This window comes from Salvelinus sp. IW2-2015, linkage group LG15, assembly GCF_002910315.2.
Source record: "Salvelinus sp. IW2-2015 linkage group LG15, ASM291031v2, whole genome shotgun sequence".
Classification (NCBI taxonomy): domain Eukaryota; kingdom Metazoa; phylum Chordata; class Actinopteri; order Salmoniformes; family Salmonidae; genus Salvelinus; species Salvelinus sp. IW2-2015.
The window spans coordinates 64,529,615-64,544,679 of NC_036855.1; the positions used below are offsets into that span (position 1 = coordinate 64,529,615).

Consider the following 15,065-nt stretch of genomic DNA (forward strand, 5'->3'; position numbering starts at 1 on the left):
TTATTTAGCTTTCATTGTAAACATGTCGGTGAAACAGAGAACACCAGAGAGAAGCAAACTGAGTGATAGTTATGTTCTTGTTATAGCAGAACCATTCCCACTTCGCTCCACTAGGTGGCTTAACGCAGAGCAGTACCAATTGAGGCATAGTGAGAAAAGATGTGGATGACTTCAAGACAATAACTGAAGACAGTAATATAATATCAACAGATACTCTGAATGGGACTACTCTTTTGAAAAAGATCAGCCCTCCATTGTTGATCTGCTGCCTTTCATCTTAAGAGTATTAGGATTTAAATGTAGGAATGGATGAATACGGCAATATTGAGATTGACTTAGGTCCTCAATTCACAAATTCTCAGGCTTTTTATTCGTCATAGCTCTTTCCATTGGACCGGCTCCAGATGTGTAAAAGCTTGTTGCACACACAGCACCCTTCCTCCAGGCTCTATGTTGAAGGGCCCTTAGCAGAATTGCTGTGTACAGTAGCAAAGCAACGTGTTTTGATCAACTGTAAAAGCATGGGTAAGCTWCAACATGGTTAATGAGGGCTGTTTGTCCTCARAAAGGACACACTCTACCCGTTGAGAACATTATTAAGAAGTAAACACAAACCCATTTTATTTAAGAAAAATCATTAAGCATGAATAATGTTTAATGATAACCATTTAGCATTTATGAATGGGTTATCTAAGTAATTAATCAATCATATAAGTAAATTGATAAAAAATTCACCTCCTTTGTGTAAATTTGGTGGAAAAACGACTGTTAATCAAAACGAAGGACAAAAACAAGCCTGGAGAGCTAGGGAACGAGGGATGGTTTGTAATCTGTGTTGTAAGGCCCTGTGATTCTCTCTACAGATTAGCCAATTTCATGCCGTCACTTTGTTGGGTGTATCAGACAGCAGACGGAGATGGGGTTGGCAGGAGTGTCCAGAGAGAAGTCGTTGTTTGTATTCTCAGCACAAACACCATTCACGCATTGCAATCTGATTAGAAATGACTTGTTATTGCTCTGACAGGCTGCATTTAAAGAGGGCTGGGCTGAGGGAATCCAACTAAATGATTTCAGCTAGAGCTGAATGTTTCCAATCAAAAATGCCTTTTGGAGAGAAGGAATAGGGAGGATGGGAGAGGACAGAAAGGAGAGAAATGAAAATGATAAACAACCCTAGAGAAACAATTACATGCATAAACCTAAAAAATATCTATTTCGATTTGTGTGTGCGCGTGTGTGTGTATGTGAGTAGCTGTGCGTATGTGTGTGTGTGCAAACATGCGTGCATAGGTCCATGAGTGTATAGGTTACCTCCTGAGGCAGCTCTAGTTTMGTGCGGTCACCCTCTCCGTTGGAGTGCAGGCCCATCAGGTAGGGCACTGGGGCATCCAGGAAGTGCAGCAGTGAGGCGGGCAGGATGGGCACATAGACATGCTGCCACTGGAAAGGGAACATTAAGGCTGTGATGCTCTCCGCCACAGTCATCAGCCTCTGGTAATCTGTCACACAAACAACAGAGGAGAGTCACAAACTGACTGGTTTTATATGGTCACAAAGGCTAATTGTTTAGACACCTACAGTATGCAATGTATTGTAATGTACAGGGTTAAACAGTCCACTCCAAGTCAAGTGTTTGGCATTCATGTAAACTTCCATCCAGTCATGTTTATCTACCTTCTCTATCAGTCACAACAAGTCTATATTCAGTAGCAGCTCTGTCTTTGCTGTTCTACTTCCAAAATAACTACGAGTTCTTCCTTTGGACTTCTGTTCTCCCCCATTCTCCCCCCAGAACAGGCCCTCGCCCCTCTCCTCTCTCGCCAGGACAGGCCCTCTCCCTTCTCCTCTCTCTCCCCCAGGAACAGGCCCTCTCCCCTTCCCTCCAGAACAGGCCCCTCTTCTCTCTTCCCCCAGACAAGGCCCTCTCCCCTCTCCTCTCTCTCCCCCAGAACAGGCCCTCTCCCATCTTCCAGAACAGACCCTCTCCCCCCAGAACAGGCCTCTCCCAGGCCGGGTCTCCCCTGTTGGTCACCTCTCCAGGACCTGGGCCATGGAGAGACAGGAATACTAATCTAGCCTGTCTGCTGTGCTCTGACCTTGCGCTGCGAACAACAGGCCTTTTAGAGCATGATACCACCTCCTAAACAGGCAGAGACAAAACACAACACAAACAGCAACACACACACACACACACCACACACACCAACACACACACACACACACACACACACACGCATGCAAATGCAAGGACGTGTGCACAAATCAAACACATGAATAGTACACACACACACAAACACAAACACACAATGCGTGCACACCACACACACAAACGACACCACATATCATACACACACAGGCCTTGCCAACAGCTAATCAGTCTAAGAGAAAACAAACTCTTTAATAGGGTCATTCATCAGATATTCAAACTGGGACATCTAATGAGCTTCAGTGTTGGTGTAGTCCTCCACTTGTACTCCCTCTGTTAACGCTGCTTCCACAAGGCTTTCCAAGACGAAAGTGTATCGGAGCCTATTGAGTGTTTGCTAACAGAATGAGAGCTTCTATACGGACTACTAACATGCAGGCCCGGCAGGGGAAAATGCAAGCTTCCATTGATCTACTTGGAGAGATGGAAAAACAGCAGCAGATGCTCGTTTTCAAGGAGATTAATGTACTGTATGTGGGAAAGCACAGACCAGGGCCAGGACGCGAGGCCTAATGTATCTGAGTTATGAATATATGCCTTATTTTTGAACAGACCACTCTCTCCAGTCAGCTAATTTTTAGTATGGGGGATCACTCTTGCCTCAGCCTATGCAGTTTTAACTATACACACACCCCGCTCCGCTCAGCCCTTCCCATGGAAAGCTCACAGTTCACACAGAAAACACTTTAGCACACATCTGCATTGAGCCTTCTGGAGAAAAAAAGGATGATGTCATCTCCAACCAATCATCTTTACCCTGCATCACTGACTGCGCGCTCCTCCCTTATCCTCCTGCAAGGGTTGCCTAGCAACACCACAGCATTGCTCCTCTAGCCCCTGGCGTTTTATAAAGAATTTGCCTTTTCCCTGTCTCCGTAATGGATCCTATCAACACGCCAGTTCCCCAATCCTGAAACAATCTTCCTGCTGCACTCCACTGACTCTGATCAAAGTCAATCCCAGTGTGCTTCCATGGAGGAGGAATACGCCATTCTGTATAATGCTGAAGCAATTGCTTTTCAAAACCTCCAACATTGGTCCTGAACAAAACAATTCCTGATGAGAGCTGATTTATTATGTATAATGCTGTCATATGAAGACCCTGGTTCTATCAATTCTGTAGATCCATGTTTATGTGCAATACTGTGTTCTAAATTATTTGTCACCAAAATAGCCTTGGTCATCATTCACCCAATAAATGCATCTCTCCATTAACCTGCCCAAAACAGGTTCCTCTTGAATGTGTCCATGATCGACGTGCGTCGTCTCAGTGTGGGTCGCCTTAGGTGTCCATGACAATAGAAGTGGGAAACAAATGAGTGATCCACAGCCACCAGTATAGACATGAGCGCCATGGGTGAGATACACAACAGACGTGCACGTGACACAACACAACAAGCCTGAGTCTCTCCCACTCAAGCAGACCCCTCGTCCGCAAAGACATGCAAACCTGGTTTACGCCCAGCAACTCACACCAGCACACACACCTGTCACAGTGTTTTACCCAGCCATCCACCAGCACACACACACACACACAGACCACACACACTGCCTTACACACACCAAACACGACACACACACAACAAACAACCAACACCCACACACACAAGCACACACACCACAGCTTGTAAGTACTTGACTACCATTCAGTCATCAAAATCATTCCCTAAGCCCACCGCTCTACCTATCTACCCGTACTGCTACCCTCACCAACGACTAACCCAACAACTAAACCTAAACTATACTACGCCACCTACAACAACCCTACTGCCTAACCTTATTTTAAGCTTACATCTAAACCCTACACATTCTCCTACCTAACCTAGAAGCTACTGTGACAACACAAATCCGCCACTGCGTCAACATTTTGTCGTTAATTCGTAGGGCTCAGCCCCACAAGCACAAACTGCTGTATACCCAACGAACTACAACAAACACACACACACCACACACACACACACACATACACACACACACACACTACACACACACACAACCACACACACACACACACTTGCAACAACGCCAACCCCACAATCACACCAGCACACACACAAAAGCTAGGCCTGAAGCTAGACGCCCAGAGAGAAATAACATTTACACAAGCTGGGAAGAACACAGCTTTCCTTAAAGGTACAATCAGCGTTTTATCTCAATATCAAATAAAACTTCTGGGTAACAATGTACCTACTGTGATTGTTTTCAATAAAATAGTAAAAATAATAAAATAGCTTCTTAGCAAAGGCAATGTCTCAAGCAAAATTTTTCTAGGACTGTGCGAGTGGTCTGGAGGGAGGGAAACTAGCTGTTATCTGTTATTGCAGAGGTTTGGACTCTATTATGTCTTTTAACAAATTTAGCACATGGTGATGTCACTATGGAAGGCCAAAACTCCATCCCACCAAAACATGCATACATTTCAGCGTCTTTTCAAACAGCTCTTACACTAAAAGGTCCATTATCATTTTCACCATTTCACAGTATTATACAACTCAAATGTGAAATATATATAAAACACTGAGAATTGAGTTGTTGACTGCACTGGCCTTTTAATGGAATCGCAGGGATAGTTTATTTAATCTGCCTGGATAATAGTTCCAATGAACATACCGAAGATCCTAACCACAACTGTTATTTCTGATTTCTTCTAAAATGTCAGTATTTCTGAAATAACAAATCCCAATCCTTTCTAAAAGCGATGGGGACAATAGACAGAAAACCACAGAAAGTTCAGCAGATCAGAGAGAAAGATCCTAAGTAAGGACTTACGCTGTGAGTAGAGCAGGATCTGGATCTCCAACAGGGCGCAGGTAAACAGCTGGAGGACGTTCTCCACCCCCAGCAGCTCAAACACCTGGCTGATAGGGAAGTCAAAGAGAGGCAGCTCTGCCGTGCTGGGCCTCTGGCACACCACTGGCCCATACACCCCCGAGAACTTCAGGGAGCGCCCAGCGGGAGGCAGGGGCACCTCGTACAGGATGTTGTAGACGTAGCTCTCCAAGGGGAGGGGTGGGGGCTGGGGGGAGGAGACGGCCTGGTGGAGCTGCTGGAGCACCTTCCTGCAGGCCTGGGGGAAGGCCATGGGCGCGATGAGGCAGATGCACTTGGACACGTAGAGCGTGTCGCGGCTGATGTCGTAGGAGTTGAAGCGCTGCAGCCGGGAGATGGAGGGCGTGGGGAGAAGCGTYTGTTGGGGGTGGGGGTTGAGKGGGTGGGGATGGAGGTGGCGCTGGWCCTCYGGGCACCGCGGGGTGGTGGGGGTGTGCAGGATGTCGTATTGTTCAGCATTGTGCATGTGGTACAGGGTCTGCATGGCACTGCAGATCTGCTTGCTGGTCACCTCCTCGTAGAAAGTGAGTGCAAAGCCGTACGTCCGCGAGCCGTCCTCCCGCGTGATGATGAAGGAATGGAACTGAGGCTCGCGTGTGTCCGCCTGCGTGCGGAAGGCCAGACCCTTTGGCATACACAGCTGAGAGAGGAGGTAATAGATCAGGTTAGTCTGTCAGCTAAACAATACAGGTCCTAATCCATAATGACATATAGATGTAAACCCTGGAAACAGAAATGGGTGTAGCTTCAAATAAAATAAATGTTGTGTTAGTTACACATTCCGCAGTTCCCTTACCATGCCAACGGCATCCTGGTCAAAGGGACTCCACTCCACATTCTCTGGGTAGTGCGCTAAAACTTTGGATTTAAAGGTTCTCCGCAGTGGACTCTGCTCAAAATTCTCACCTGAAAGAGAGGGAGAAATAGAGGGACAGAGAAAAAGACAGAAGGAAAAAGAGAGCAAAAAATTCAGGACTCCGGGCCAAAAGAGCAACAGAAGCGCAAAAGGATGCAGAGGCCCAATCAGAAGCAGGCTTGAGGCACAAGACAACCCTCCACACAGGAAATAGGAAGTGAGCACAGTGGTCTGGAGAGAAAGGCTGTATTGCATCATGAAAAGCTGTCAACAGCATCCTGTACTGGGCCAGTGAAGGAAAATAACCGCTGCCAAAGAGGTCAAATAGTCAGATAATAATACTATGTATTGGGTTTTGTTTGTATAAATCTATTCAGAAAAAGACAAATGCTTGTTGCTTGTAAGAAAACAAACTTTGACATATAGGATTACCAGTAAAATGACAGCTTTTATGGCAATACAGGCAAAGCAACCCGCAAAACAATCAATCAATCAAACAAACCAGCACAAATTAAATTGATTCAGATCCACAGTGAAAGCAGAAGTGATGCACACACCAAGACATGATTGATAAGTCATTCAGAGTGGAGGGGGAGAGAACACATTGGCCAAGCAACACCAGCGCTGGTACATGTAGGTAGAACTGGGTGTGTGAGAGGTAGAGACGCAGTGATTGTCAAACAGATTGGCTTGTTGTTCAGTAGCTAGCTTCCAAAAGAGGAGGTGAAGGTAGAGGAGGAGGAGGGAGATGAGGAGAGAGGAGGAGGAGGACAGAGGAAGGACCGGGAAGGGTGGAAAGAGGGAGGAAGGACAGACGGAAAAGTGCTTGCAGAGTTCCCCTCACCTGTACAGAACTGAGTTCTCAGAAACATTACAAATCAACAAAAGGAGAGTGCTGTGAAACAAGGGCGTGTCAGGTTAAAGGAGCAAGCGGAGGTGATGTCATTCTGAGGAGGGGGGCTGGTGGGGGTTACCTTCATCTGCACTCGCCAATCCTCTGGCCCCATCTCTGAATTTAGTAGCCTCTATATACTGGCATAAAGCTACACAACAGATAAAACAACAGTAATTAATCACATGGCTACTACTGAGTACCGCATCACTTCTCAATATGTGCACACACAGCAGGAGTTACTCAGGACAGAAGGGTTCTGACAGTGTTCTCCTATAGGTGAGAGAAACACTGAGGGAACAACACATCCTCTTCATGTGTCGTATGGAGGCACAGTGTTTCTGTCAGGTTTAGGTTTCTGTTAAGATTCTGTCTAAACCAGCTGGGTGTGTTGTCAGAGAATGATGTGTGTTGCTGTAGCAATGCAGTGCTCTCCTCTCCTTTCCAAAACCCATGATTAATCCCTGTTGTCAGTGCTATGCTGTGGATTATGGTTTTACAGTGAACACACTTGAAGAGCTGTATCTGTGTGTTATAATACATGAGGGAATATGATCAGGCCTGTGCTGGTTCTGAAGGAAGCAACCCAGTGTAACTTACGGAGAATGAGATCATTTAAAAACACCTGAGAGGATTGTGGACGATCCAAAAAAACACACATTAACTGTAGTGTTTCAGAACAAGTGGAATGTGGTAGACACAGGGCTATAAAAAAGAGACAAGGGTACTGAACAAAGAAAGTATTTGTTAAACAATAAGTTCTTCTGAAAGTATTAAAAAAGATGTGCTCCGGTGTAAGTCAAAGTTATGAATGACACACWMTCTTCCRTGTATGGTCATAACAGTGGATTGTCCCATTGAGTCTTGTCTTGAAAAAGGCCTGGCAGCTCAAACATCAATAATAAACWGTSTCCKTTCTATACTGTTGCCTTTGTCTTTCTCTAGTCAAAGCTATGAACAAACATGTTCTTGATTGACAGGGGTAGAAGTCGGTAGATCATGTGTATCCTAAGACAGTCAGTGGGAGATCATAATAAGACTCTCTAGACTGGTCCCTGTGTTCCTTCCTACACTGTCCACAAAGATAGATAACACTGGGGGATGGATGTTATTGTACAGTACAATTTGCATATAGCATGCCCCTCCCCTGTCACGGCCGTTGAAAGAACTGGACCAAGGTGCAGCGTGGTGAGCGTACATTTTCTTTTATTTGAAAAATGACGCCGACAAAACAATAAACACTACAAAACAAACCGTGAAGCTAAAGGCTATGTGCCATAAACAAAGTCAACTTCCCACAAAGAAAGGAGGGGAAAGGGCTACCTAAGAATGGTTCTCAATCAGAGACAACGATAGACAGCTGTCCCTGATTGAGAACCCTAACGGGCCAAAACATAGAAATACAAATAATAGAACATAGAATACCTACCCCAACTCACACCCTGACCAAACCAAAATAGAGACATAAAAAGGATCTCTAAGGTCAGGGCGTGACATCCCGTCCCCCATACACCCCAATGTGTGCCACCCATGACTGAGGAAACCTACATGCCAAGTATAGAGCTTATCTTGACTTCATAGTAAATATGGAATACTTGCTTCTTTTAGTATTTGTCACGCCCTGGCCATAGAGAGGCTTTTATTCTCTATTTTGGTTAGGCCAGGGTGTGACTAGGGTAGGCATTCTAGTTTCTTTATTTCTATGTTTTCTGTTTCTATGTTTTGGCCGGGTAGGGTTCTCAATCAGGGACAGCTGTCTATCGTTGTCTCTGATTGGGAATCATACTTAGGCAGCCTGTTTTTCCACCTTAGTTGTGGGTAGTTGTCTGTGTTAGTGGCCTGTATAGCCCTAGTCAGCTTCACGTTAGTTTCTGTTGTTTCTTGTTTTGTTGGCGACATTCATAATAAAGAGAAATGTACGCTCACGACGCTGCACCTTGGTCCGGTCATTTCCACCCTGACGACGATCGTGACAGAACTACCCACCACAAACGGACCAAGCGGCGTGGTCAGGAGGAGCAGCGTTTTCTGGAGGAATGGACATGGGAGGAGATCTTGGAAGGCAAGGGACCCTGGGCAAAGGCTGGAGAATATCGCCGTCCAAAGGAGGAGATTAAAGCAGCAAAAGCGAGGAAGGCGGAGGCAGCGAGTAAAAGGGCCCAGGATTACACAGGGTCATGGCTGGCACGAAAGACCGGGAGGCCACTCCCCCCCCCCAAAATTTGGGGGCACACGAGGAGATTGGCTGAGTCAGGTTGGAGACCTGAGCCAACGCCTCGTGCTTACCGTAGGGAGCGTGATACTGGTCAGGCACAATGTTATGCAGTGGAGCGCACGGTGTCTCCATTGAGCGTTCACAGCCCGGTGCGCTACATTCCAGCTCCTCGCATCGGCCGGGCTAGAGTGGGCATCCAGCCATGACGGATGGTGCCGGCTCAGCGCATCTGGCCGCCAGTGCGTTTCTACGGCCCAGGTTATCCTGCGCCGGCTCTGCGAACTGTGTCTCCGGTGAATCTGCACAGTCCAGTGCGTCCTGTGCCAGCGCCCTACCTTTGCCGGGCGAAGGTAACCATCCAGCCAGGACGGGTTGTGCAGACTCTACACTCGAGACCTCTAGTGCGCCTCCACGGCCCAGTGTATCCGGTGCCTACTCCAAGAACCAAGCCTCCAGTATGTCTCCCCAGCCTGGTGAGTCCTGTGCCTGCTCCCAGAACCAGGTTCCTTCCATGTATGTCTCCCCAGCCTGGTGAGTTCACTGTGCCTTGCCTCAGATCCATGCCTCCGTATGTCTCCCCAGCCTGGGTAAGCCCTGTGCAGCTCCACGCACCAGGCTGCCGATACGTTCTCCTCACTCCTGTGATGATCCATGGCACAAAGCCTCCTGTGATGATCCATGGCACGAAGCCTCCAGTGATGATCCATGGCACGAAGCCTCCAGGATGATTCATGGCACGAAGCCTCCAGTGGATGATTCACGGCCAAGCCTCCAGTTGAATTGATCCACGCGGCCCGAAGCCTCCAGTGATGATCCACGGCCGAAGCCTCCAGTGATGATCACGGCCCGAAGCCTCCAGTGGTGATCCACGGCCCGAAGCCTCCATGTGTGATCCACGGCCCGAAGCCTCTATGTGTGATCCACGGAACGAAGCCTCCAGTGGTGATCTCACGGCAGGCGAAGTCCTCCAGTGGATTGATCCCACGGCACGAAGCCTCCAGTGATGATCCAAGGCACGAAGCCTCCAGTGATGATCCATGGCACGAAGCCTCCAGTGAAGATTCATGGCACGAAGCCTCCAGTGATGGTCCATGGCCCGGAGCCTACAATGAGGATCCGTGGCACGAAGCCTCCAGTATTGATCCGCGGTCCGGAGCCTCCAGCGACGGCCTCCAGTCCGGAGCCCCCAGCGACGGCCTCCAGTCCGGAGCCTCCAGCGACGGCCTCCAGCGACGGCCTCCAGTCCGGAGCCTCCAGCGACGGCCTCCAGCCCGGAGCCTCCAGCGACGGTCCCCAGTCCGGGGCCTGCAGCGAGGGTCCCCAGTCCGGGGCCTGCAGCGAGGGTCCCCAGTCCGGGGCCTGCAGCGAGGGTCCCCGGTCCAGAGGCGCCACCAAAGTGGGGGGAGCCAGAGGTGGAGCGTGGTCTGCGTCCCGCACCGGAGCCGCCACCGAAGTAGATGCCCACCCGGACCCTGCCCTATAGAGTCAGGTTTTGCGGCCGGAGTCCGCACCTTTTGGGGGGGTACTGTCACGCCCTGGCCATAGAGAGGCTTTTATTCTCTATTTTGGTTAGGCCAGGGTGTGACTAGTGTGGGCATACTAGTTTCATTATTTCTATGTTTTCTGTTTCTATGTTTTGGCCGGGTATGGTTCTCAATCAGGGACAGCTGTCTTTCGTTGTCTCTGATTGGGAATCATACTTAGGCAGCCTGTTTTTCCACCTTAGTTGTGGGTAGTTGTCTGTGTTAGTGGCCTGTAAAGCCCTAGTCAGCTTCACGTTCGTTTCTGTTGTTTCTTGTTTTGTTGGCGACATTCATAATAAAGAGAAATGTACGCTCAACGCTGCACCTTGGTCCGGTCATTTCCACCCTGACGACGATCGTGACAGTATTTGTCTAGTAGGTTTTATCAAAACAGATTTCCACATCTCTGTCAAAGAAATACCTGACTCACCTACTGTACATATGTTTTGATTATATTATTATTATACTGACTGCTGTTAGCAAGGGCCAATAGACAGCCAAAGAGAAAGTAAATGCCAGCCTGTTACATTCTCTCCATCCCTGGGGAGTTTACAGTACACCTGCTATCGCATAGGTGTCAGTCTGCTGATTCATTCAGTGTTATCCTGATTTAGACACACAGAAGGAGAGAGAAAAACCTAGGTCTGCATCTCTCTCCCTGTGCTATGGCTAGGGTCCAGTCCTCCTCCAGTCCGGCTGTCACACACATCATACACCACATTTTAGAGCTGAGGGAGCCTGTGGCTGCGTGGGACATATGACGTGCCCTCTCTTGTCTTCCCTGAGTCAGGAGATCCAGTCCAATCCAGAGCCTCTCCCAGACCATCCTCTCTAACCCATCAGATTTCTAACCTCCTTTCTGTGATAACCCACAAATAGGACCATTACTGATTGGTCTGACAGGTAAACCTGTCTGGCCTAACCCATCATTTTTGTCTGGCCTTACCCATCATTTTCCTCACCCACTCACCTACAGTGGGGTGATCCAGTGATGACACACAGTACATCAGATTATTGATGATGCTGTGGAAAAGAAATACTCTTTCCCGAGTACTGAGTAATGTGACTGATTCATTGTGTGTCTGCTTGAACATGTTATTCTGCTTATTTTAGCTGGCATTTAGTGACAGCTGAACAAAGCTGAAGAATCACTGGCTAGGTTTCCATCCAATTGGCAACAGATTTTCATGTGAATATTCAAAAATCTGTATAAATAAAATATGCACATTTTCCCACCATTAGTGTTTCCACCAAACTGATAGAAATCTATGCTTGATGACGTAGTGCAAACAAAATGTACTTTTTCGCTTAAGTTTTCATGTACTGAATAAAAATCTGATGTTCAATGTGTTTGCATCGCATTTTCAACTCTTTGCATTAAATAGCAAATGTGTCTGGTTTTGACATGTGCGCTCTATCCAACAGCTCACAGATACAGTGTGGGTAGACTGTGCAGGGAGGCTAGTCTATATGATGAGTTTATGGATAAGAGCAGGAATGTGGCCTCCCGGTTGGCGCAGTGGTCTAGGGCACTGCATCACAGCGCTAGCTGTGCCACCAGAGACTCTGGGTTCGCGCCCAGGCTCTGTCGCAGCCGGCCGCGACCGGGAGGTCCGTGGGGCGATGCACAATTGGCATAGCGTCGTCCGGGTTAGGGAGGGTTTGGCCAGTAGGGATATCCTTGTCTCATCGCGTACCAGCGACTCCAGTGGAGGGCCGGGCGCAGTGCGCGCTAACCAAGGTTGCCAGGTGCACAGTATTTCCTCCGACACATTGGTGCGGCTGGCTTCCGGGTTGGATGCGCGCTGTGTTAAGAAGCAGTGCGGCTGGTTGGGTTGTGTTTCGGAGGACGCATGGCTTGCGACCTTCGTCTCTCCCGAGCCCGTACGGGAGTTGTAGCGATGAGACAAGATAGGAGAGCAATTGGATACCACGAAATTGGCGAAAAGGGGGGTAAAAAAAAATAAACATTATAAATAAAAGAGCGGGAATGTTTGTATTTGTCAAAAGGCAGTCAAGTATCATTCATCATGTAACCAGAATAAAACCCACTGTATTTATTGGAAAGGAGTATCAAACTCACACCATGCACTTCCACCACCCTGCGAAGTTCATCATTTATTTCATCTGTAGCCTAATAAACTGCATGGTTTCCCGAGTTGTAGCGGGAGGATCACACACCATGTCACTGCGTGACTCCAAATTTAATTCGATATGATGGTTATTATATCAATATTTGTGGATAAAGGCATTTCCACTGCCATTTTGCGCATAATTAATTTTACAGACACAAAATGATACCACCATGTTGAACAAACACATTATCTGTCACCATTTATAAAATAGTTCCAAAACTTCCTGCATTCATCACAGGTGTCATGATTATTTTTATACAGTATGACTACACGCATAAAAACTGTGGATGGAAACATGGTTTGTAATGATGAGGGAAAATACAAAATTGCTAATGTTGACCCTATTATATTGCACTGTGCGTCTTTGCTGTGATTCAGATTTAAAGGTAAATGTTGATGCCTCTCTGTTATTCAACCGGGGGTCCGGTTAAAAGAAATACATTTTTATTTGCCCAATGTTTTTATGTCGCTAGCAACAACAGAATAAACGAATGACATACCTACAGTAGAAAAGTAGAGTATCTTCTTTCTCAACTTCTAACTTTGAGCAAATAACACTCATTGGAGCCAATTACACTGACTGGAGTAAATGACGCTATGTGTGATATATAAACTAATGTACATGGTATTTTGAGTAGAGCTCTCTCGAGAATAAAGCTATTGATTAATTTGGACACTGGTCTTTGTCTATTTTATGCAAATAAGAATCTTACAAATTCTTAGAAACGGACAGAGTGTTTGCTTTGTTATAATTAAATTGGTTAACGAACATATAGGAAACTAATTCCTACAACAGTATCGGCGTTGAAAAATCATAATCGGTCGACCTCTATTACCAACTACTTCTCTGATAGAGTTCAGTGTGTCAAATCGGAGGGCCTGTTGTCTGGACCTCTGGCAGTCTCTATGGGGGTGCCACAGGGTTCAATTCTCGGTCTGACTCTCTTCTCTGTATACATCAATGATTTCGCTCTTGCTGCTGGTGATTCTCTGATCCACCTCTACGCAGACGACACCATTCTGTATACTTCTGGCCCCTCTTTGGACACTGTGTTAAAACTTCTTATGGCTACAATCCCGGTAATGGGATCGATATGACAACAGCCAGTGAAAGTGCAGGGCGCCAAATTCAAACAACAGAAATCTCATAATTAAAATTCCTCAAACATACATGTGTCTTATACCATTTTAAAGATAATCTTGTTGTTAATCCCACCAAAGTGTCTGATTTCAAATAGGATTTTCAGCGAAAGCACCACAAATGATTATGTTAGGTCACCGCCAAATCACAGACAAACACAGTCATTTTCCCAGCCAAAGATAGGAGTCACAAAAAGCAGAAATAGAGATAAAATTAATCACTATCCTTTGATGATCTTCATCAGATGACACTCATAGGACCTCATGTTACACAATACATGTATGTTTTGTTTGATAAAGTTGATATGTATATCAAAAAATCTGAGTTTATATTGGCGTGTTACGTTCACTAGTTCCAAAAACATTCAGTTATTTTGCATTGCCACATCGATTCAACAGAAATACTCATCATAAATGTAGATGATAATACAAGTTATACACATGGAATTATAGATATACCTCTCCTTAATGCAACCGCTGTGTCAGATRTTTTTTTTAAATTACGGAAAAAGCAAACCATGCAATAATCTGAGACGGCGCTCAGAACAATAGTCAAATTAGCCGCCATGTTGGAGTCAACAGAAACCAGAAATTACATGATAAATATTCCCTTACCTTTGATGATCTTCATCAGAATGCACTCCCAGGAATCCCAGGTCCACAATAAATGCTTGATTTGTTCGATAATGTCCGTTATTTATGTCCAATTAGCTACTTTTGTTAGCGCGTTTGGTAAACAATTCCAAAGTGACGAAGCGCGTTCCCTAAAAGGTGACGAAATGTCCAAACGTTCCGTTACAGTCAGTAGAAACATGTCAAACGATGTATTGAATCAATCTTTAGAATGTTGTTAACATAAATCTTGAATAACATTCCAACCGGAGAATTACATTGACTTCAGATGAGCGATGGAACAGAGCTTCCTCTCATGTGAACGTGCATGGTGAAAGCATGGTCAGGTCATGGCAAACCTGACTAATTCTCCTCTCGTTCGGTCCCCCTTCACAGTAGAGGCACCAGACAAAGTTCTACAGACTGTTGACATCTAGTGGAAGCCGTAGGAACTCATTCATATCTCAAGGGGATTTCAATGGGAACTGTGTTGAAAACCTACCAACCTCTCTCCTCAGGTTTTTGCCTGCCATATGAGTTCTGTTATACTCACAGACATAATTCAAACAGTTTTAGAAACTTTAGAGTGTGTTCTATCCAATACTATATATTAGCAACTATGACTGAGGAGCAGGCCGTTTACTCTGGGCCCCTCTG

At 46.3% G+C, this 15,065-nt stretch overlaps 1 protein-coding gene across 4 annotated transcripts in view; it reads right to left on the reverse strand.

Annotated features, from left to right (window-relative positions):
- dennd5a (DENN/MADD domain containing 5A) overlaps positions 1–15,065 on the reverse strand; it is a 74,092-nt gene that overhangs the window by 27,575 nt on the left and 31,452 nt on the right. For 2 of the 4 annotated variants that reach the window (XM_024001782.2, XM_024001784.2), the window contains exons 2-5: positions 6,866–6,934; positions 5,832–5,941; positions 4,976–5,675; positions 1,312–1,499 (exon numbers count right to left, since the gene is read on the reverse strand). In XM_024001782.2, coding sequence (XP_023857550.1) covers positions 1,312–1,499; positions 4,976–5,675; positions 5,832–5,941; positions 6,866–6,934 — 1,067 coding nt within the window. The remainder of the gene's footprint in view (positions 1–1,311; positions 1,500–4,975; positions 5,676–5,831; positions 5,942–6,865; positions 6,935–15,065) is intronic. The other 2 variants (XM_024001783.2, XM_024001785.2) reach the window with 1 other exon arrangement.